The sequence below is a fragment of the Ursus arctos genome, unplaced genomic scaffold (genome assembly GCF_023065955.2).
Source record: "Ursus arctos isolate Adak ecotype North America unplaced genomic scaffold, UrsArc2.0 scaffold_12, whole genome shotgun sequence".
NCBI classification, from domain to species: Eukaryota; Metazoa; Chordata; class Mammalia; order Carnivora; family Ursidae; genus Ursus; species Ursus arctos.
This window is the reverse complement of record NW_026622786.1, coordinates 50,229,994-50,254,943: the sequence shown is the minus strand read 5'-3', so window position 1 is coordinate 50,254,943 and position 24,950 is coordinate 50,229,994. Positions and strand designations below refer to the sequence as shown.

The 24,950-nt window shown below is 39.8% G+C and overlaps 1 protein-coding gene across 1 annotated transcript in view; it reads right to left on the bottom strand.

Moving 5' to 3' along the window:
- Positions 1-24,950, bottom strand: part of WLS (Wnt ligand secretion mediator) — a 98,791-nt gene that overhangs the window by 55,611 nt on the left and 18,230 nt on the right. Inside the window, exon 2 of the mRNA XM_026497839.4 lies at positions 1,343-1,615. Coding sequence (XP_026353624.2) covers positions 1,343-1,615 — 273 coding nt within the window. The remainder of the gene's footprint in view (positions 1-1,342; positions 1,616-24,950) is intronic.

Genomic DNA, 24,950 nt, shown 5'->3' with positions numbered 1-24,950 from the left:
TGCAAATCTGGACCTTCCTATCAGCCATTCCTTCTATCTAGAATGTTCTTCTATTTGTCCTCACCCTCACCCCCAACGTCTTGTCAGAGTTTTCACTCACTTTAAATATCTATTTGCTCAGCTCTACACACACACACACACACACACACCAAGGCAGACTTCCCTTACCATGTTCTAAAGCCCTTTCTTTGTATTTCCACAGCTCCTGTGCATACTTTGGTTGCAGTCCCTAGCACATCATACCAGCATGATCATTTATTTGCCCATCGTTGCACTTGACCATAAGCCCCTTAAAGGACAGTGTCTTCACCTGTATCCATATGTCTAGCCATCAGCACGGTGCCTGGCAGTAGTAGGCACTCCAAACAAAAGGCACTACAGTTTAAAATAACTGTAAGGTAAGAGACTGAATGAATGGAGGCGTCTCTCCATTCTGGAAATTATCTCAGAGTATCTGTTTGTTCCCGATAAGATGTCCCATCAAGCACATACACTGGCAACTCCTAAACAAAATAAATTTAATGATTATTTATGGAGATTATTGCTGATACAGGAAAATTAGAATTAGAAAAAGTGCTTTAATCCAAGGACAGGCCCCAGGTAGAGAGGTCTTCAACACACTTTTTTCTCTTTCCATCTCACCCATCATCCTGTGTCAGTAAAAAATGTTTTCTTCTCAACCTAAGGTTTCCTATACTGTTCTCAAATGCCACATATAATCTCCTCCTCATGAAATGTTTCTATGTCCCGGCCCTCAGAATCTTGAACCACACGTAAGTAGTAAGCTACAAAAAACAAAAACAAGACAAAACAAAAAACCAACCCTGGTTTTATGGGAAAATGAGTGCTCGTGGGGTGGCAATCCCATTTTGATGAGGATCTTTACTAAGACAATGACTTTTCTCAAAGTCTAGTGGAAAAAGACATTTTGAAATATGGGACCTTTCCGAAATCCTCAAATCACTCCGCTGGGGTGAGCTCCGACCTAACACTACAAAGGTGATGAAAGGTGGCGTTTAGGGCAAGGCTTTTGAAGCCAGGCTGTCTGGGTTTGAATCCCAGCCCTTCCACTCTCTCACCTTCTGACCTTGAGCAACCTCACGGGGACCCAAGGTTTCTATCTGTAGAATGAAACAGTAAGACCTACCTCACTAAATTGCTAGGAATAGGCAATGGGTTAGTACAAGCAGGATATTCAGAAAAGGACCTAGCAAGTAGTTAAGTAGTCAGTAATTTTCTGTTCTTAATATTCTCATTTTACTGTTACTAGAACTGGCTCTGAAAGAACTGGAAGAGAGAGAGTGTCCAAGGTAGGAAAGGAGTGAGAAGAGAAAACACTTACTGATTTGGTTGTTCAGCTTGAACGCGATGTCCAGCTGCAGGATAAACAGCATGAACTGGAACCAAGGGCTCATCTCCATGGAGGGAAGGGGGATATGGACAGAAAACACGATGTCGTTGGCTTCGATTTCCCTTGGGATTGCTTCCTCGATGTCTCGGATCTTGTCACATTGGTTGGGTCCCCAGGGCATTAGCCATTTTGTCTTGTGATGGTTTTTACGGACATCCACACATTTCACCGACATGTAGGACACTGCCGTCGTGGGCCCTGGGGCTGAAAAGAAAAGGGTTTTCTGGTTTAGAAAAATCATCCACTGTGGGGGCGCCTGGGTGGCACAGCGGTTAAGCGTCTGCCTTCGGCTCAGGGTGTGATCCCGGCGTTATGGGATCGAGCCCCACGTCAGGCTCCTTCACTATGAGCCTGCTTCTTCCTCTCCCACTCCCCCTGCTTGTGTTCCCTCTCTCGCTGGCTGTCTCTGTCGAATAAATAAATAAAATCTTTTAAAAAATTTAAAAAAAGAAAAAAGAAAGAAAAATCATCCACTTAAGTGCTCATTTGTGAGCTAACGTTCGCCTCCAGTTTTCATACTGCCTTCTCTAATTGGGATCAGTAATACCTAGGGATCCCCCAAATCCAGGTGAGGAGCCTTCAGTGACCTCCACAGGTGTCAGAAAGTATCTCCAAGAGTCTTCCCATTAGGTTTTCAATCACTGTCATTTTCACTGAAAGAATACATTTGTAACCACTTTGGTCCAGGTACTTCCTTACTCCAAACAAATGTCACAAAAATCTACTGTGCTTCTGTTTCTACCTGCCTGAGGGTTTGGAGGGCTCTGGGACTTCACAGAGCACAGCGTCTGAAGTCAGAAGACCTGCTCAGAAGCTGGTTGAACAACTGACTGTCAGTTCATCTTGGGTAAATTGGTGAAATTGCGTAGTTTCAGGACCCTCATGTGAGAAACAAGATGGTTAGTTTCTAAGACTGGCCAAGACAGTTGGTTTCTAAGATTCTTCTTAGTTCTAACAGCGCATTTGATGGAAAGAAAGAACTACATTGACCTCAGGCCCTCACTTAGTGTGGTAACTGTCAGAGGTGGGAACAGAAGCAGACTGTACTTCAGAGGCACCCAATCCATGCATTTGATCTGTGCACTTCAAAAGAGATCATCACATCTGAACTATACAACATTTTTTAAAAACACCGTTTTGTGATTATAAAGCGGTTATAGGATTATAAAAGAAAATCTACAAAATACAGAGATTTTAAACTTCAAAACAACATTTACCCAAAATCCCACTAGAGGGAAGTAACCACTGTTGGAAAAATATCAAAATACTATCTTTTCTATGAGTGTGTAATTAGATAAAAATTTATAAACGAATTACATTATAGAACTTTAAAAGACACTAATATTAACATATATTTCTATAAAACAGGATCACACCATCCATAGTTTTAGAGTTTTTTCTTTTTATTCATGTAAAGAAGCAGAGTAGCACAGTGGTGAGTCCCACCCGCTCTGGAGCCAACCTGCCTGGTTCCCTCATTCCTACTTCTGTCACCACCAATCCACACTAAGAAAGTTTTGGGTGAATTATTAAACCTATGTGTGTATTAATTTTATCATTTCTTAAATGGTAATAATAATCATATGTACCTCTGCAAGTCACTGTATACACTAAACAAGCGAACGATAAAAGTACAAACTCGGGGCAAGTGGGTGGCTCAGTAGGTTAAGCATCTAACTCTTGATTTCAGCTCAGGTCATGATCTCAGAGTTGTAAGACTGAGCTCAGTGAGGGGCTCTGCACTAGGCGTGGAGCCTGCTTAAGATTCTCACCCCCTCTTCTTCTACCCCTCCCCCCAGCTCTCTCTAAAAAAAAAAAAAAGTGCAAAATATTTGCTATTATATTTTCTATATAATAAAAATTTTTCAACTAGTGTTTGCAAAATAATCAGTCACATGATATATCAAATTTAATCTACATAATCTAATCCCTCCCCCACAACTTGTAAAGGTTGTCTATATATAAGAATAATTCTTTGCCTAATATTTTTTGCTAGTAATTTAACTTTTCCATCTTCTGTCTAAATTTGTTTACAGCATATTTAAATATAGAGAAGTTCCAGATTTTCTAGAATATCTCTTTACCTAGGGCGCCTGCGTGGCTCAGTTAAGTGTCTGACTTTGGCTCAGGTCATGATCTCAGGGTCCTGGGATGGAACCCTGCATCAGGCTCCCTGCTCAGCAGGGAGTCTTTTTCTCCCTCTGCAGCACCCCCCCCATGTGCTCTCTCTAATAAAAATAAAATCTTTAAAAAATAAATAATAAATAAATAAATGAAATTTAAAAAAAAAAATCTCTTTAGCTTTATGTTTTCCCCATACTTTTGTGCTTAGACCTTCTTTATCTCCAAATTCAATAAACAGCCACCTTTATTAATTTCAAGTTATTTTTGTACAATTTTTAAAAAATATTTAAATAGTTGATCCACCTGAAATTTGTTGTGATATAAAAGATGAATTGAGGGCCCAAGTTTTATTTTTTCTAAATATTTAAATTATTTTTTACTGAACAGACTCTCCTTTCTTGTTGATTTATGATATCGCCTTTATCTTACATATACCTATAGATGTTTTTGGACAATCTGCTCAATTTCATGTATTGGACTGTCACTTCATGGCTCAATACAACATTGTTTTGAATCATATATGTTGATGGTTTGTATCAGTATCTCGCAGAGTAAATCCCCTCCCACAATCCATTTCAAATTTATCCTTTTTATCCTTTTGCTGGGATTTGATTGAAATTACATTAAATCTACAAAAGAATGTGGACAGAATTGGCATCCTTTCCCAACATTTAGTTTTCCTATCCAAGAACAGTGATTGCTTTTCTATTAACTGGAATCCATTCTTACATCTCTTTGAAATGTTTGCAGTTTTCTTCATGTGGGTCCTGCTAGTACAATATACTTTAAAACTATTTTATACTTATTTTTTATATTTATATTTATAAAATGTATCTCTGAAAATAAGCAGGAAAAGGAAAACATTACAGATTATGGTGGTTTAAATATAAGTTTAATTCTGTGCATGTGATAAACTGGCATACTGTGCTTTCACACCTTTTATGAGCAGAAATCATCTCTTATGTAAGATCAGGTAACTGGAGAAATACATAAAGCAAGAGGAAAGTCACTTAGGTGGCAGGAGTGTGGGGGTACCTGGCTGGCTCAGTCAGTGGAGCGTGCAACTCCTGATTTCGAGGTTGTGAGTTTGAGCCCCACAGTGGGTGTAGAGTTTACTTAAAAAATAAAATCTTGAAAAAAAAAAAAAAAGGAGGCAAAAGTTTTTTGCCCTGCTTCTAATGCTCAAATACATATTTTTTCTATCCCTAAATATCTGTCCTAATGGTAAATTTTTAGTAAAATGTTACGTTTGCAGCAAGTTGTGGGAATGTCTACTCAAATGTACCGGAGAACACAGCACGCCTAAACTCTAGCTGAAAGTCCTTCAGTGCACCACAGAAGCACCACTAATCCATACAAGGGAAGTTTTTCTTTAGAACTCAAAACTGTATCGCAAAGATATTTTGGATTCCATCTGGCTTATTAGAAATAGGAATCAATCAAACTTTGGTTATCCTGACTCAGCCAAACAGCCCCGACATTAGAAAAACCAAACGGTACATTTAACTGAACCCTTTTTAATGTGGCTGAAGAAATAAACAGGGAGACGAAACTCATGAATTCTATTTTTGGCTAACATACTCAAACTGACTATTTGCTGCAGAAAATAGTTACTACATTTTAAAACTTCGATTCTTCTAAAATGAACCTAACCTTTTTTCATTTCTTTTCCTCCCCTCCCCACTTTTGAAAAACAAGTCTCTCCCTCCTTAGACCAAAATGAAAAATAACCAGCTGAGTTCCTCAGCTAAGCTCCAAAACCACATTCCAAACTTAATAACAGAGAAGCTGAACACTTTACGGGCACAAAGGCTGCATTTTTAATGGACACAGTGAACGCCTGCCTTTGTAGCAGCCTGAATTATTTTCATTCTTTCATTAGTCTAGTGTATCTTGCATAAAGAAAAAAATCCCAGGAATACTAATATTTTCATAAATCTCATGGCAGTGAACTTGGAGAAGCCTCAAGCGCATCTCAAGCCATATTATGGGAATCACAAATATTTTTCCTCGCTTGAATAAATTAGTTCTCTAGTCTCTAGTCTCAAAAACCTTTTGCATAACTTAAAAAAACCTTAAGATAATTCAACATTTTCAATTTTTCCAGTAGTGCTCAAAAGGGAAAACACTTGGATTTTTTGAGAAAGTAAATCAACATTCTGCTATTCAAACGTGAACAGTTAATGTTCTTCCAATAATATATTTACAACTGAAGACTACTTCCTACACCAGCTAAAAGTGAATTTCCAGATGCTTCTTTATGTAGAAAGCCTTTATCAAAGTAAACTAAAAACAAAGCTTATGGCTAGTAGAAAGTGTTTTCACTAGCTATAGCCAAAATTGTGACTACATGGATCACAAAACAGTGTCTAAAATTTAAAAAACAATTGATTTCTGTCTTTAAAAAAAAAGAAAAAAAAGGAATAAGTATGAGGGATTTTTACTGTAAGAGGAAAGAATAAAATGGAAAATGTCGAAATTACCTGCAACTGTCGAAGACACCACAATCAACTAACTAACAGGTATATGTAATGTAGGCCCTACTTGGTCACTAGCATGGTTCTAGGGATTAATAGAGTTTGTGTATTTAAGAGGGGACTGGATGGATTCAAGTCAACAAACTGAGTCATGTTTGCTCAGGTGAAAGCTAAAAATAACCACTCCCCAGTATTCCTAGGATGGTAATGCAATATCACCCAGCTGCCTTAGCACACATTTCAAGTGTCGCCTCTACCTATCCATAGCATTTAATTGCGGAAAGAAAAAAAAAAAAAAGGCCAAAACCTACTTCACCATCAGTACAATGTACTAGTAGTCAGAGCAATCTGGCCAAAAATGAAGTTGCCCAGGCACTGTGGATTGGTTAACTTACAGCGGGTGAAGACAGCATTCAGACCATGCAGAGAGGTAATAAACGTTGAGCTTTTCACTGAAAAGTGAGTTCAGTTCTCTTTACTGTGTCCAACATAGGCCATTTTTCCCTTCCTTATCTGTACTTCAACTGCCTGTATTTTTGGCCTTTGCCTCTCCATTATAGTACAGGAACGGTGACATGTGATACTGTAGGACATTTAATTTTAAAGGGATATGAAATCCATAAGACTTCTAAATTCAAGGTTGTGAAAAACTGCACAAACACATCTTGTTGCCTCTGAAAATTCAGTGGCTCCTCAGCGACATACATTACAAAGGTCCATACTGCATTCCCCAAATAGGTCTTGAGTACCTACTCCGCGCCAGGCACCGTTAGGTGCTACAGTGAACCCGACAGACATCAGCCGTCCAGCCAGATGGAAGGTACAAATGATGGGGGAAACGGGCAATAAATCATAATTACAGTAAAAGGTAATTATAATTGTGGATGTTACATTTATCCTGACATTACCTGAGAAAGGGCAACAGAAAGATATTTAGGAGGCAAGAGACATGAATTCACTAGAATGAGGTAAAAATTCCAGTCATCATTACAACATAACCTTGAGTAAAAATGTAAGTAAGTGAACAATGACTAAACCTGTACTCCTTTTGGAACAATATTGACTCCAGTCAGCTTCCTGTTATAGCATCTCAAATGCCCGTCCAGTTTACAAATTACCAGCTAGCCAACCACTACCGCTATCATGCTCAAAGTTGAGTCAACATCAAATCATTAGCCCCTACTCCCTCCAGAACCTGTAATTAAAGAGCTGGACAGAGATACAAGACTTAGTTGCCTCCTAGAAAAGTTAAAATAAAATTAAAACAACATGCTGACATGACACATGGTCTCCGTTTAAGCCAACGCAGACTATTTCTTTCTTTGCTTTATTACAAGTAAAGAAGCTTCCTTTAGCAATTATCTAGAAGTATCACTATTATGCGGGCATTGTGCTAACTAAAGATAGAGACAAATGACAGTCCCAGACCCCAAGTTGCTCACAGTCAAGCGTGGGAGGCTGAGAAGTTGGCAGCGAAGTGCCTCCTGATTGAAACTCGCTCGGACAGAGGTTTGTGCGGGGAACAGAGGGTTGGGGGTGGCATGGTTTCAGCAGCCTGGACTTAGCCTCCAGGGAGAGCAGGTGCTGGTCAGCCAGGGGAAAAGGGGGACGCCGAGTGGGGAAGATGCTGAAAAAGAGCAGGTGCCAGACCACAGAGTATCTAGAACATCACCGTGAGTTCTGCAGAGGTCTGAATACGAGTATTAAAATTTATAAAGAGATCATTTGACAGCTGAAAATGCAGCACCACCCTGACTTTGTTTGCTTGCTCTGATCAGCGACATCGTTCTACTAGGTGCCTTGGCTTCTGCTCCCCACGGCCTCTGCTCCATTCTGCAAAGCAATGGAAGGAAGAATAATCAAGAGATCCACAAATAACAAAGAATTTGTATTTAGGGGGACTCTTTCCTTCCAAGACGCCCATCTCTGCCCAGCAGGCAGCCACAAGGCCAGACATGAACTCTCCTGGAAGGAGGAACAAGACGGTGGTGGGGAGAGAATGGTGGAGCTCTGCCTCCTATTATAGCAACGGGGCCTCTAAGGAGCCTTTGAAGTCTAGCTCACCTCAACTAGAGCAGGAATGTCTTCCTGCAACAAAGATGATATTTTTTTAAAAGATTTTATTTATTTATTTGACAGACAGAGAGAGTACACGCAGGGGGAGCGGCAGGCAGAGGGAGAGGGAGAAGCAGGCTCCCCGCTGAGCAAAGAGCCCAACGTGGGGGGGCTAGATCCCAGGACCCCAGGATCATGACCTGAGCTGAAGGCAGACGCTTAACTGACTGAGCCACCGGCACCCCAACAAAGATGATATTTAAAGATTAATCTGCTTTGGGCTACAAGGGGAAGGAATGTGCAGAACAGACCAGTTAAAAGGGTAAGTCATGCTTACAAACATTAATAATCAGAAACTCTCAATTTGAAAAAGTCATGATTTTAAGTAAAAACGGTCAAACACTTCAGAAATATTTTAGAGAATTTTACTTTCACCATAGCAATTAGCTAAAAGATATGAAAGCGGGGAACAGAGGGTTGGGGGTGGCATGGTGGCAAACTACACAACCCTGACTTAACAACATACAGACAGTTGCTAACAGATACCTTCCTCTAGTGACTCAAGAAGGAGGTTGCTCTAACTCCTGAAATCTAGTGTCAGTTAAAAATCTGCTGTCATGATTTCTGCACCTGCAAAGACACAAATGCTAGATTTATCTATTTTTTTTATAATTTCATTTATTTCCTACCTCATTCCTAAAAGATTTTGAGTTACTAGAAAGTAGATATTAGACTTTATTTAAAAAAAAAAAAAAGAACTGAGACTGATTTAAAAGGACAGGATTACTGTTGGTGTGGGGGTGGGGGACGGGCACTAAGAATGACTTGGCCCAGGTCCACATCTACAAAAGGAGAGAACAAAAGCAGTAGCTGGATAATGTGACCCCCCACAACATTCACATGGGCTACAAAGAGAAAGGTAGCTAAAAGCCACTTTTCATTTTGTAACGTAGACAAAACTTCCACTGCCTCACAATGAATGGGATTTATAATTCAAGATTATATACTCAAATCGGTTCTAAGCTTTTCCATCTGAACATCTCTGTCTTAATGAGAACTTATAGGAAATGTATTGGGTATTCAGGCCCTTGGATAACTCCAGGGTTTATTCCGGATTTTTTGATGTGCCTCAGGGAGGGGAGGAGCAAGGGAGGGGAAAAGGAATCTAGGTGGCAGAAACCAAGGAGAACAGATGAATTTCTGATATTTATACAACTACAGTTTTCACTGAAAGCTGCCCCCCTCCCCCTGCCGCAAAGCACTTATTTAACATAAAAGAAACTTCAGCTAAATTTAGAAATTAGCTTTTAAATGTGTTGAGTTCCCTCAAAGATTCTGCCTCCCTTTCTCAAGCTCGAAAACCTCTTGCTTTGTTTCTCACGAAAAGGAAACGCGTGGCATACACTGTACAAATGAAGTCCCAGATCGTGTTATCCGTCTGAGTTGTGAGGGTTTAGACCACTAGCAATTCCTTGAGCCAATTCTGCTAATGGTTCTCTCCAGGTCAGTTCCTAAAAAGGTTTCTTCGTGTCCGCTATTGCAGGTATCCAAGTTGCAGAACGTCCCAGTATAATGACCGCTTCAAAATTTTCAGCTAAAGAAAGTGTAAATTCTTGTGTTAAACTGACTTAGTGCTTCGGAATTAACCGACTCAGTCTGTTAATTCCTTTACTGAAATTGCTCTGAACTTGTAATGGTCAGACATTCACTCCACTTCTGCCACTGACTTTGAAGATGAAATTCTCTGATATTTCAACCATGCCAATTAAATCTCACTAGATTATGAAGTGAAATACTATTTCACAATTCAATCTCAATTACTGGGGGACTGAAAGTGGGTCTGCACGGCCAAGACCTGGAGAAATGATTTTCTGAATTATCCTAGCTATGCCCTAGTGCACGTAATGGGGTATGCTGAGTGAAATGTAATTCATTCTTGCCAGCAATTTTCAGTAAGTAGTTAATTATGCTAACATCTGTTCTAGGAAAGCTAAATTTTTAAACACAGCAGAACATTCCTCTACACTAAACTACTACCACCAAAACACACACAAACACACATACACACACACACACAGCAGCGTTGAATGCAAAGTAATTTGTACTATACACACAAAAGTCAAGCACTTATTTAAAAACAGTTCCCTACAACACAAACTCATGGATAAATGACACGGACATTTTGACGGCAAAGTTTCAGAAATTGTAGCAAACAGTTGCGTAATTCATTCTGATAAAAAATATTGAAAAATATTATATGTTTACATCTTAGGCTGTTGAGAATTTTTAATGCTTGGCCTGCAAACTCAATTGTTCTGGAGCCAAAGATGTAACAGCTTTGAAGAATAGAAGAATTACTCTATATTTGTCAGAATCTACGCGGCAAGCAAGCAGTACCACTTGGCTTCCATTACTTGCCTGGCTTGGATCCTGTGGAAATGAGAAGCGTTGGAACCAAGAGGAAAAAAATTAGAGTGCTTTGGGACATGGAGCCAAACTCTTACATAGTATCTGAAATGCTGTGGTAAACATGAAATTACTTTAGGCTCAAGATTGGTGCTAGTTTTGGGGGTTTTTTTAAAAATCTTTTTGAAAAAAATAATAAAATGCACGTGAAGGGCCCTGCACAAAAGGGCACATAAAACCTACTGACCATTAGACGGGCTATTTGGGGGAGAAATCCCAAATCCTGGATTCAGATTAAAAAACTGACCCTCACTTTTAACATCCAGCAGCAAAGAGAGACTAAATCGGGAAGCTCAACGTAAGTACATTAAATTACTAATTCTAACCTCTATTTCTGAAAAATGCCTGCAATTAGTGTTTCTCCATCACTCCAGAAATACTCAAAACAGTAAAAATTAAATGTACATGAAGTAAACACAAAAGACCTCCACAGAAAAACCAAATGGCTCATCTGTTGACGCTATTGCTCATTGCTCGGCAAACCAGTCATCTGGGCTGAAATTTTGAGTTTGTGCCAATGCTTCAAAATCAGCCACCTTTTAGCCAAAAGGCTGTGGAATGTAGCCAAGACCACCTATGGAAAGTGAATTATAGCATCTTATAATTTACTACCTTGGCTATGATCTCATAAACCCAGCATGGAGGGTGAACCAGCTCTTGTGTGGGAAATCTCTCTGAGCTCGGGAGGGGGGTGGGGGCTCCCAAGGCTGCTCTGGCAGAGCTGTAGGGGTAGGGGTGACAAAAAGGTGGGCAACTGGCCCTACTTCATGAGCAAGTTTGCCACCAGCACACTCTTGTTTTAAAATTTTAGGGTTAGGAAAGCCCCTATAAACACTGTAGGAGAAACAGCTGCTTTGTTCTGAAGTACCTGTTACACTCTATAAAATTTCACACATTTGCTATTTATAATTGATTATAAATTAGATAGTCTACTTTTGTCAATATCGTCACTGTTAATAATAAACACAAATACTAACTAATATGTGGATTGTGCATTACATCTTATGGAGCATTTTCACGTACTTGGATCATCTAATCCTCACAGAAAACAGGTCAGTCATGATAATGACCCCACGGTACAGGAGAAGATTGGTGGGTTTCATCCCACCAGTTAGTGGCAGAGCTAGGACTAAAACCACCATCTGACTTCAAATCCAGTCCCACACTGCCTCTCAACTGCTCGTTTATTATTAGCTCACACTATTTATCAGCTCTCTCAAATTACCGGAGAGGTAATGTGTAGGGCAGAGAGATGGAAGAGAAAGACTGAATGGGGCCATGGGGCACTTGCTGCAACTCCACAGACAAGACACTACCCAGCGCCGGACTGGGCACCACACTAAGGGAACCACTGGGATAGCTTATCTGGGAGACTCAGTTGGCGACAGAGTATCTCCACAGAGTTCCTTAAAGGGACAGTGGAATAACAAGCTGCCAAAAATGCACTGAACTCACTTGAAACTAATGGCTACCCTCCCATGATTCACTGGGGTTCAAATTCTGGGCTGAAATGTCAGCCTAGGGAAAATCCAACTCAGGAACACATGATAGACTGGCCATGGATGAGCCTATGACACATCCTGTAGGCAGAATAAGGGCCAAGGATACAAGTTAGACACCGGCTAACTTCAGAGAAACCTAACACAGAATTTGCTGACAGTTCGGGTAAGCAAACAATGGCACGATCTGACTCAGGGAAGGGCAAGTTCCCCATGCATGGAAACATTCAGGAAGTAACCAAATAGATAAAAGCCTGAACTAAAATAAGGTTTCTCAGTGACACCAAAATGGTAGTCTCCTATCCACACATGTGAGATATTAGAGAATGGAGACTATAAGACCCAAGAAAAAGCTTCATGCAATTTATTGATTTATTTTTCTCTATATTCTAACCCATTTCAGAAAAACAAGCAAAGCAATTAAAGGAACAGATTATGGGGCATTTCAAAGGGTCAAAACTTCAGTGCTGGATAGTACAAGCTGAGGCTAAGGTCAAGCAAGACTTGCCAACAGCTTTATCCAGATTTTCACAAATGCCAGGAATAATCGTGTCCCCTCCCTGAATATTCAAAGAAAAGGTAGGACCTTAGAACTTCTGAATTTCCAAGAATTGGAGGCAAAGAGGTAAATTTTAAGGGAGAACTGCAATTTTAACAGTCACACTCTTAGGAATTGTTGGTTTGTTGGTTTTTTTTAAACACTAAAATAACAAAATTAACTAAAATCACTACATAACTGTTAAATATTTTAATATTTTCATCAGTTCTAGGTTCCAGCTCAAGTGCCACCCCCTTCACTCAATTTGTTAAATGCTTAGAATGTGCCAGTTTCCATTTCCCTTCAGTAACAAATGATCCTTACTTCCTCAGGTGCCAAGATCACCTGGCCTATGTCTTTATTATAGCATTCCACTTTATTTGTAAAAATAGTTTCTGAACCCTACAAGAATTATAAGCTCCTGAGAGGAAGGACCATATCTTATTTTTCCTATGGCACCAAGCATAGAGATTTAAACATGCACATCCTCCAAAACGGAATTAAAGAGAATTTATGTCCTAATAAACACATTAACATTATATCATGCTGATTTAGGGGTGCCTGGCTGGCTCAGTCAGTAGAGCATGCAACTCTTGGTCTCTGGGTTGTGAGTTCGAGCCCCACAGTGGGTTGTAGAGATTACTTAAATATAAAATCTTTAAAAAATATATATAAATAAATAATAAATTATGCTGATTTACCTAGCAAGCTTTTATCAAACACCTAAGAGGCAGCATTTTAAAAATGCCATAGTGGATTAGATCCATGGCCTGCCTATATGAAAGTACAATTGAGACTGGTATTCAGAAAGAGTTTGGGAAGAAGCCATGGCTGTCTTCCATGATGCCAACCTCCAGATGCTACCCCTGGTCCCCAGCTGAAGTTCATGTCCAGTTAGGATGGTTCCTCCAGATCTGTGTCTACCTATATATAAAATAAATACTGAATTTTGAAGATCAAAATGAACTTTTCCTGGGGCACCTTCACTCAGAAGACCATGGGACTCTTGATCTCGGGGCCCTGAGTTGGAGCCCCATGTTGGGTACAAACGTTACTTTAAAAAAAAAAACTTTAAACAAACAAAAAATGAACTTTTCCTAAACTGAAATACTATCATCCCAATCCACAGGAAAGAAAGTAAATTTACACATCAAAAGAATGTATATGAGACAGACAATAGGCAAGCAAAAAAACATGGTAATTTCTGAAAAATCCCTCCCAAAGGGATTGTAGCCAATATTAAAATTTGTGGGGGCATGTTTAGGAAACTACTTTTGAGCATATTTTCTGGAAATTGAGGTTCTCAAATGTAGGGCTTAAAGTTATTTATCCCATTCGAGCACTGCCCTAAGGAGCTCAAGGCCTGCATGCTAGAAAGAAAATAGGAGCCAACATGAAATAAAATATTCACACCTTAGCCTTAAATGCATGTAATTCATGGCTGCCTATTTGAAGATTTAATGGCAAAATCTATATTAAGAACACACAGAGGGAAAATTCAGGCCATTTCATTAATATTCTCCAATCAAGTCCTACCAGAGAGTAAAACAAACACCCCCTTCTGAAGACATCAAATCCTACTTTTGAGGTCAGATCTACAAAACAGGCTCAGACAGAAATTTGGGCAAAGGAACCTTCAGCTGCACATATGGTCTATTTACCTAGCAGCTCTAAAGGTGTTTTTCTCTCTGGTCTAATGAATTATGTATGAAAGTTCCCAAAGAACTAGCAGTGAAAAGAAATGAAGACCTGGTGTGAAGGAACAGTGGAACATGGGATGGCTACCAGAAGTCTTGAGATGACAAACGGAACTTCTGAATGGGGACAACAGGTAAATGCAACTGCGACAGGAAGGAAGAGCTATTTAGGAGGAAGAATTTGCAGACTCTCTTGATTCGTGTGGGATGTGAGTGAGAAAGAGAAGTCAAGGATGTTCCCAAGTTCCCTGCATGGGTAGCAGACAGATGGCAGTGTCATTTGCTAGGGAGAGGAGTCAAAGGAAAGTAACTCCTGTCACTAGTTGAATATGCAGAAGCTTCACTGCTTGTTAAAGAAAGGCGCTCAGTTTGGAGGGGGCGGGGGGAGAGGGTACAGATAAAAGGTCAAATACACGAATGATTAAGATTTGGAAGAGGAATTAGATTTATTCTAGGTAGTCCCAATGTTGCAAGTTCTAAGGAAGAAGATCTGAGATCAGTAAAATCCAATGATACAAAGTTAACCTGAGCAGTTGAAGACAATGAACTGCCCACGTTTGTGTGAATAGAGGTGTTCCTGCTGGTACCACCTGGTGCGTGCAAAGTGTGCAGAGGACATTTGAGCACTGGATAGGGATGGAAAGAGCCTTTAGGTCTTTCTTCATCATTAACATTCTATGACCCTTCTTCACACATTTAGAGATCCAATTCTGGGCCACAAATCAGTCTTCTATTCCAGAACTACTGCAGATTTGAGAACAATGTTGGCAGAATGAATTATCTCACAGAACAGGATTGCTGAGTTCTAGTGCTGGATATACTACTTATCAGGCAATCGATCAACATTTGGGCCCCAGTTCTCTCAACTGTGAAAGGAAGTATTTTAACTGTTAGTCACTTCTAAATTAGAAACTGTGACTCTCGGGCGCCTGGGTGGCTCAGTTCAAACTGTGACTCTTGGGCGCCTGGGTGGCTCAGCTGGTTAAGTGTCTGCCTTTGGCTCAGGTCAAGATCCCAGGAGTCTCCTGCTCAGCAGGGAGTCTGCTTCTCCCTCACTCTCTGCCCCTCCCACCCTGCTCTTGCTCTCTCTCTCTCTCTCAAATAAATAAATAAAATCTTTAAAAAAAAAAATCCGTGACTCTTAAGGAAATTTATATACTCTGTGTTATGGTAAAAGTCATTGTTTTAAGGTTAAAAAAATATCCTTTTACATTAGGGTCAATTTATATGCCAAGAGTAGAGGCCACCAAGCCTTGTCCATCTAGGCCCCTTCTCCCCTCATTTCCCTTGTATTTTCACATTTGTTTGAGGAAAAGACCTTAATCCTCCTCCTCTGTTCTGTTGCTCTTAGGGGTCAGAAAGGGCTCTGGGTGTTTTCTGTCTTCCAACAACTGGTGAGACAACAAACTCTTCTAGAAAGCAAGGGCAAACTTAGAGCCAACTGTAAACCTTCATACTGATGTATTCAGCATGATGAAATGTATCCCTATAATATAAATTATGAGAAGGTGGGTCCAATCCAATCATAATGAAATCATTTAAGGCATAAAAAAGCAAAACTCCATTCCAGCTTTCAGCCAATGGCCCATACACTCACAGTATAATACAACACAAAGACATTCCAATACAATGAAATAATTTGGAGCATGTCCAGCCTCTATTTTTCAGGATGATAGAAACAAGCTCACTAGAGCTGAGTCTATTATTCAGAAGAAATGGAAGTCATGGCACACACTGCCCTAAGCCGAAAGATCATTGACAAAATTTGCTAATGAGACATCAATTCATAACATTCAAATTTTCATTTAAACTGTTGGATTCTTAATATATTTCAAAACTTACCCAGATTACCCTTTACATATTCCATAGGAGAAAAAGGATGATTACAGTGCAGCAAGGGAATTGCTTTTACAGGAAGCGTTCTTTATGCTGCAGAAAATACAAAATGTTCTAAAAATCAGAATGAGAAAAATTAAAAGCCAAAGCTATAGAAGCAAAAAAACCTTGGGATTCAAATCCCATTTCTGTTACTTACTAGCAATTCAGTCAGAGAACTCACATGCTTTACAGGATGCCAGTTTCCCTTTGTAAAATTCTACCAAGTTCCCACCTCAGAGGTTTCTTGTGAAGATAAAATAATTAATAGAAAGAGCCTATTACAGCACCTTGCACATAGTGAGGCCTTAAATGTTAACTTGATAATAACAGTGCTGCCAACAGATGAAGAAGAAGAATCTGGGGAGATGGCAACATACTCCTTGTTCTCTATCCTGGCATCTTTCCCTGAGGGATGTGTTAACCAACATTTAGGGAACTAAAAGGTCTAGATCTTGGGAACTTAGGTCATTAAAGACAGAAGTTCTCCTTGTCTCTCAGTGACTAGCCCCCCAAATCAGAGATGATTCTAGAAGAACTTTAACTTGAATGTTTAAGATGTCATTCCCTGAGAAATATCCCAGTGATATCCTAAGCAGACTGTTGTTTGAGGGAACACAGAATTTGCCTTTAGTTTTCTCCTCAGTGAAATGGGACTATTAACATCTTTCCTCCACAATTATTTTCACAAATTATAAAATAATTTGTAATAATTTGTAATAATTATAAAATAATTTGCCAAAAGTATTAACATGGGTCTTCCCTACTCTTTCCCCTCCTCCCAACAGATACAGAGAACACTTTTTGCCTGTTCTGTTGCACCCCCTTGCCTGCCCTCCTCCCCCCTACCCCCATGAGAGTTCAGCTGTTGCTAGATGGACTGTCTGGGTTTTCATGATACACAATCAAGAGAAAGGGGCCAGTAGAGAAGACAGGCTTAGGCTGGGGGAGCAGTTTTATCAGAGGAGGTCTGTGAGAGATTTTGGAAGAGGCTAGAAGCATCAAATGGAGGGGAAAGACAAGGGGGTTTCTAGAAATATTGCTACAGATTATACGCCTTCTTTATCATGTTTTGGCAGTATAAACAAAGAATTGAAGTTATTATTTTAAATTCATTTTTGGTTGATTGCCCATTTCTGTAACAGAATCACTACTTCAAGACTGGACCAATAAGGTCAGTCATGTCTTTAGTAGGGTCTACATTTAAAAAAAAAAAAAAAAAAGGATAACAGGCACAAAAACCTCATATAAACCTTTGGCAGGATTTATTTAGTTAGCACATGACATTGGGAAGTTGGAAAGCACTGACGTCTTAGAAAGGCACGTTAGGATTATGGGGCTAGACTATATGAGGTTAGAGCTACAGCTACACTAGGTCATCATCTTATTTCAATATTTTGTCCAAAGTCTGGGCTCCTCACCATCAGAGAGCTACACCTGCCAATTCCTTCTTCATATTCTTGGATGCCCTGCCCCAGTCCTTCTATCCCAGGGTTTCTCAACCTAGGCACTACTGACATTTGGGGCTGGATAACTGTTTGGGGGCCACTGTGTACATTGTAGGATGCTAGCTGCTAGTCCCATCAGTTGCTAATAGCATCTTCCCTCCTCCCCCAGCAAGTTATGAAAATCAAAAACGTCTCCTGATATTGCCAAATATCCCCTTGTGGGCAAAACTGCTCCTCGTTAAGAACCCCTGTTTCATCCTAACCACCCAGGCGTAGAAGAAATACTTACACCCCACAAGTCATTTTGATCCCAAGTTCTCAACAACCCATGACCGTTACAGTTGTCTGCATGCTGGACTGCCTGCATCGGGCTGTTATCTACAAATCGTAAATGATTATAACGGTTACCGTTTGTTGGAAATTTCTTATGTGCCAGGCATTGGGTTAGGGAATTTAACTTGATTGATTTTCATTCTTATACATAAGTGGTAGATATTGTCTTCACTTAGACAGGAGTAAAATGAGGCTCTGAAATGTAAATAACTCATCCAAGGTCATAGCCAGTGAGTGGTTGAACTGGGGTTTGAACCTAAATTCATCTGAGCCTACAGTCTCTTTTTGACTCATGCCACACTATGTCTCCTAATGAGAAAAACCAATGCAGAGATAGATCTGGGAAATGCATTTGGTGTAAGTTCTAGGAGTTAAAATGGCGAGGCCAGAGCATAGACTGTTGCAGAACTCACAGTTCCCTGCAATAAACTGACCACCAGCAATATAAATGCCTCTGTTCTAAGGACGTTACCATGTTGATTTTTAAATTATGGATTTTCTACTGCAAACAGGAAAATGGTGGTTTCCTCTAAGTAGAAACAACAAGCAGTAGCTAGTTGCCATAGTAGCCGAGATAAACTTAATCTTGACTGGGAATACAATCACCAGAGAGGAACAGCAAGTATGGTAAGGAGTCAAAACCAGACGAGGAGAGTGTTTTTCACCTGGAAAATAGAAAGTCAACGGACAGAAATGGTAATCGTTTTCAATTATTTGAAAGGCTACCATCTAACAGAACGGAAGCACGTGTTCTAGATTATTTCAAAAGGAAAATCCAGGATTTGTAAGGGGAAATTACGATGAGATAATGGAAGCCAGTTTTCCACTAAATGATAAGAAAGAACATTTAACCATCATAGTGTTTCAACTGGACTGAAAAATTAAACAAGCTGTCTAGAGAACAACTAACTCATCACTGAAATGGGAAGGTGATGGCAGGGAGGTCGTCCCCATTGGGAGACCCCAGTGTGGGTGAGGCTGGACTAGATAAATTCTCAGGCACCTTACAAAACAAGAATCTGCTTCTCTGAAGAATCAGGAAATAGTCAATTCCTGCTGAAAACAGACAAACGGCGGGTAGGGGCAGTGGGTGTGTCCACTGGACAGAAAGTACCAGCAGTAACTCATCACTATAAGAGGAGAGGTAAACTCCAGTTGTGCCTGGGAAGAAAATATTTAGGTGAGACAAGATATAAGAGGGGAAGACTCTGGGGGGGATTTTTTCCTTCTGCTTCAAACACATGACCATGAGCTAGGGCACTAGGGTTAAAAAAGGAAGACCAAGAATCAGGCAGCTCTTTCTTCTGTCTTCCAATCCTAAAACACTGTGATGTCTCTTTCTTGGAATTTACAGCCACCTCTCACTATTTTGGCTTCAAAAGTCCATTAAAAGAAAACAGGCAAACACACAGCTAGGGGATAGCTAGAGTAATAGTTGATTAGCTCTCTTATAAACACCTAATATTGCCTTTGGTTTCACGACCCTTGTTTCACCTTCAACCAAGAATTTGTTATACAACATCTCACCACCGGAGTCAGGGAATGGAGAGCACAGGGCTAACCTCAAACTTTCCTCTTAGAAAACCAACCACATTGTAAATTTGCAGGACTTGTCTTGGAAAATTAAATTATTATAACAACCTCTAAGGCACACAACTTCCCTTATAAAAATGAGGTGCTGAAAGCATAACAGGTTTTCAAAAAAAAAAAAAAAAAATATATATATATATATATATATATATATATATATATATATATATATATATACTGATTCATCTTTCCATATTAAATATGAATAATACGTAAGAGAATTTTCCCTATCTCTTCATCTCCAGGGCACTCAAAGCATTTAGTCTCATTATTTTACACAATGCTGGTTAAGTGGCTACCAAAGATTACTATCCTTTGATTTCTAAGAAAGCAACTATAGAAAGATTAAATAAGTAAGTTGTCTAAGGTTGCTCAGTAATCGAGATGCTTGGAGTTTTCCATTCAGTGCTTGTTTTAGCAACTTAGTACTAAAAAAGTGATTGAATCTTGTAAACTCACCTGAACTCCCAAGTCTTACTCATTTCTTCTCCACTTCTCACACACACCTGAAATTTTCATCATCTAAGCACAAAGCTGCCACCATGTAGATCTTGGACAAGGGTATCCTACCAGACCAGTGCCACGACCACAGGAAACCTGCACCACACCTTCCTGGGTTTTCCAATCAGAACCAACCCACTCCCTTATCAAGTGAAGTTGATTCTGCCTGGCTGTGTCTGGGAAATTTTTAACCCCTCAATTAGCTATTAACAATTGGTTTAACTCAGACGGGACAGAGGACAAAATAATAGTGGCTGAAAAAAATGCCTCCACCATTCTGATTACAAAGGAGGCATGATTAACGAAGTTTCCTTTGTGTCTAAGCTCCATTCTGAAAGCCAGAGAAAGAGCTTTCCACTCGCTTTGTTGACTGCTGAGTCTTTTCCTACTTGTCTCATCACCCACACAATCTGTTCATAGCCCAGAGAGACAATCCAGCCAGTCTGTGGAGAGTTCCTAAAACATTCATGTCGTGAAAGCAGACAGGATGAACAGGACCTCATCTCAACAAAGGATGATGGGACATTCAGCAAAAGAGTTCACAAAGGAAAATACCGACCGAAGGCCCTAGGCTGAATGGATTTGCCCACAATGTCTAACATAAGCCTGTCCTTGCGGGTATTTGTAAACCTTCTGGTCAATTTACAACCCCCTCCAGGTTTTGTCCCCCAAACGCCATTGCTTTTAGAATAAAAGGTTTTTTAAAAAAATACAATGAACAAGTTAAGGAAGTCCAAATCACTGCTTTAAGGATCCTCCTGTCTCTGAGACCTTTAAACATAAAAACAAAAGTGAGAAAAAGATTCTCATTACCAACTCAACCACCTCAGCAGTTGAGATAATGCATATAAAACACTTAGCATATTGCCAGGCACACAGTAAATGTTCAATTAATACTACCTAACATTTTCTAATGTACTGCTTTGTTGTCTTAATAATATTCTTGTGTATGTCCTGCCTATCAGCTAAAACAGGGCCACTTTGTCTTTGGTGTCGTACAAAAGATAAGTGCCATCTACGCCATCATCTCCATCTTCTTATACATCATTATCATAGATCCTACCGATTTATGGTAGGTTATGGATGGGATACTAAAAGCAAACCTAGTCTCGTAGCTGGCAAGTGGTCAATTTCCAAATTCGTTCATTTTATATCCAATGATTTCTTTCCATAACACCATAGATGAGCAGACGATCAGGCCTTGTACCTCTTTCTATTCCTCAGAATTCAGCCAAGTACTAAAATATACCTTAATCACCATCTAAACAAATTTACTGAGGATTTTCTAATAAAAAGAAAAGAAATGGGTGGAAAGGCCAATATATTTGGCTTTGAGAAAGACATGCCTCTGTTTTTATTTGCCAAGGAAAAGCATTACCAGGTCCACTTAGCAAATAATAAAAGCAAGAGAAGCATGAGGATTGAAAGACACGTCTAGGGAAGCAAATGGGGCTAGAGTCAGATCTCTTGATATTCTGCTCATGGTCTTTTCTATTAAGCTCATTTTTAATTCAATGCCTTAAATGAGGTGAGTCTTGTCATGAATTATATACATCAAGTTGTGCTTCAAATGACCATCCCATACTTTAAAGACCCAGAGCAAACTCTCTAGTTCTTAAAAAAAAAAACTTTTTATCTGATCTAAAAAATGCTTAGAACACATTCTATTTCACCCAACGTTGACCTTAACGACAAACTGTCTAATGTTATCGATCCTGTCTCTCCAATCAAATTTAAGTTGGTTGAAGGCAAGAGCCACGTGTGTACTTCCGTCTGTAGCCCATCACTAACCCAGTTCAGGGACTATTCTAACATGTGCTGCCTCATTCTTTGTTCTGCTTCACAGACTCTTGGATGTCCTAACGAAACCTCAAGCCACTGTAACATCTACTCAAGTTTCCCAACCATCCCCAGAAATACTGCTCTGCTTGGGCAGTCATTAAAGCTTCTCCTATGCCTTCAAGAACCTCATTTTAGCTGCTGGGACATCCTGTTGCCATCCATTTCACACAGACATCCAGCTCAGCAGGAGTACGTGTTGCAATGAGCTTTACTTCAAAGCCAACAGCCTGGCCAAGCTCCAGGAATTGTCACTAATGATCTTCACCAGCCACTTGATGCTCCAACAGTGGTACAATACACACACACATACACACACACACACACACACACACACACCCCATTTCAACCACTACTCTGGTTGGATGAGCTATGCCTCCAGAGGTTGGTTCCATACCTGATTTTATATTTTATTGTTACAGAAGACTTATTCCATGAAACCTGAGCAAACTCTCCAAATACACCTTCTGCAATATAGAAACGGTCATCAACCTATCCTTAAACCAAAATGCCGTAAGTGCATCAGTCTGGGGTCTTTCGGTTGCAAGAGAAATGGAAATCTTGCTCACAGTTGCTTTAGCAAAAATCAAATGAATCAATTAACAAGGTGAAGCTGAAAAATGTCCAGAGACAGAGCCGTCTTTAGAAAGAGGTTGCTTTGAGAAATCACATTATGTGAACAGACCTCACTTCTCTACAGTCCCTGAATTCTACCTTATATTTTATTAGCTTCATTCTCAGGCTTCATTAGAGGGACTCCAACAGTTCTAGGCTCATATTATCTGGGTTCAAGTTCAGTAAGAAAAAGATATCTCTTTCTGGTGGCCTCCAACAAGCCTCAGAATTCACTCTGGGTAGACTAACTTGAGCCAGGTGTTTACTGTGGCTTGGTTACGTGCCCATCACTGGAGACAGAGGTGAAGGTTCTCTTCAACCACACAGATGGGAGAGTGGAGGGGGCAAGTGCAACAGGGAAACTCACGGTTCTGCTATCAGTAGAATTAGGCTGAACCATTCTCCCCAGTAAGTCTTCTCTCTTTCCCTAATCTCTAAGAAGTTGTATTACAGGGATGGAAATGAAGGAAAGAAATAACCAGGCAAATCACAAAAGAATATAAATAGCCAGAAAGCATAGGAAAATAGATGCATCCTCACTATTAATCAAAGACATGTAAATTAACAGAAGATATTCTTGGCACATTAGAAAATTTAAAAAAATAAAAACAATGCTCAGGACTGGCCAAGATGCAGGGAGATGGACACTTCCAGACTTGACCCATGGGTTCTCTGGTGGTTATTACTGATCCGAAAGGCAAGTTGGCAGTCTCAATCAAAATCTTTAAAAATGAGCATGGCTTTTCTTATTTTTATTTATCTATTTTAGAGAGAGAGAGAGTACAAGTACATGAAAGCAAGGGGAGGGGCCGAGGGAGAGGGACAGAGAGAGAGAGAGAGAAGCAGACTCCCTGCTGAGAGCAGAGCCAACCATGCAGGGCTCCATCTCACAACACTGAGATCACAACCTGGGGTGAAATCAAGAGTTGGACACTTAATCAGCTGAGCCACCCAGGCACCCCATAAGCATGTCTTCTGACCTAAGATAAATTCATAGAATGAAGTGTCTAAGGAAATAATTAAGGGTATGGTCAAGAATTTAACTACAAGGAAAGTTTCCCCAGCATTGCTAAAATACAGTCCCCGAGATGGAAATATCATCAATGTTCAGATACAGGAAGTTGGGTAACTTAATTACAGTACATCCATTCTATGGAACATCATACCAACATCAAAAATGGCCTTTCGATGCATATTTATTGGCATGACAAAAATAACGGAGGAAGGCACACAGAAGTGCTAATGCAGTGAGTGACCACACCACAACCACTTTCACTAGCTAAACATAGTAAATTAGTTTCACTCTCATCTAGGCGCTCTCTAGCTCCTTCTTAAGATTTACCACAGGGTTCTAAAGACCCAGATTCTGCTGAGGAAAAGATCAAAACATCTGGATATTCTCAGGAGGCTGAAATTTGTTGATCCTTCAAAGAGATACTCCTTACATACTCAACAACTGTTTATAGGAACATCTGAGTATTTTATCAGGTAGAGGTGAAGAAAATGGACCACTGATGGCATTGACTTTTCCTGGAGACAGCTCAAAAAGTAATGTTTGGCTAACATACAGTGACTTCTATGACAAATAATTCTCCGCATTAAAAAAAAAAAAAAATACAAGCTCCTCCCCCAATCTTCAGTATCATCATATAGCAATTAAACTTCAAATCCCCAGAGTAATTCCACCACAAACAAATCTCACCAAGTCAAACCTTCACAAACAAAACTCACCACAAACAGGGCTATTCTCCCTCTCAGTTTCCATAACTTTGAAATGTGAATATCCTTGGTGAACCCATCTATCTTAGAGTGCTATTGGTAAGGCCAAACGAGAGGATTTCTAGAAAGTGCTCTGAAGAAGGATAACAGCACTATATAAATGTGAGGTAGTGAGAGTATGAATTCATCACCTAAATTTAACATACCCTCAACAAAGCACCTGGGAGTCCATGTCAAACCTCTGGCTCTACCACCATGTCTACATTCTTTTCCTGTAGTCATTTCTGAAAACCAGATGTTGGCCTGCAAAACTTCCCTGCAACAAAAGGACAAGACCTTCTTTACTTTCAAATCAGCCAGGGTGATCATAGAAGTATGGTGTTTCTAGCTGTTGAAACTGAGGTAATAAAGTAATGGAGGGAAATGCCAAAGATAATTCAAAAAGCAGACAGATGTGCCTGGTATAGACGAGAGACTGAAATGGAAAGGACAGTAGTATGAACAAGTAAACGGGTTAATGGTTTTCATATTATCTCATTCAAGCCATGGCAATTAAAAATCCCAGAAGATAGAAGCTTCTGAGAATGAGAATTCTTTTAGAATTAGCACACAGTAGTAGTACAAGCAATATTTTAGAGGACTCCAGATTTCTTCCCAAAGGAAATCGCTGCTTTAGAAAAGAAAAAAAAAAAAAGTTGTTTCTTGGTAGTGCTGTGCCTCTATACTAGACTTACAAGTGTTTCTTCTACAGTCTCTTTCCCAT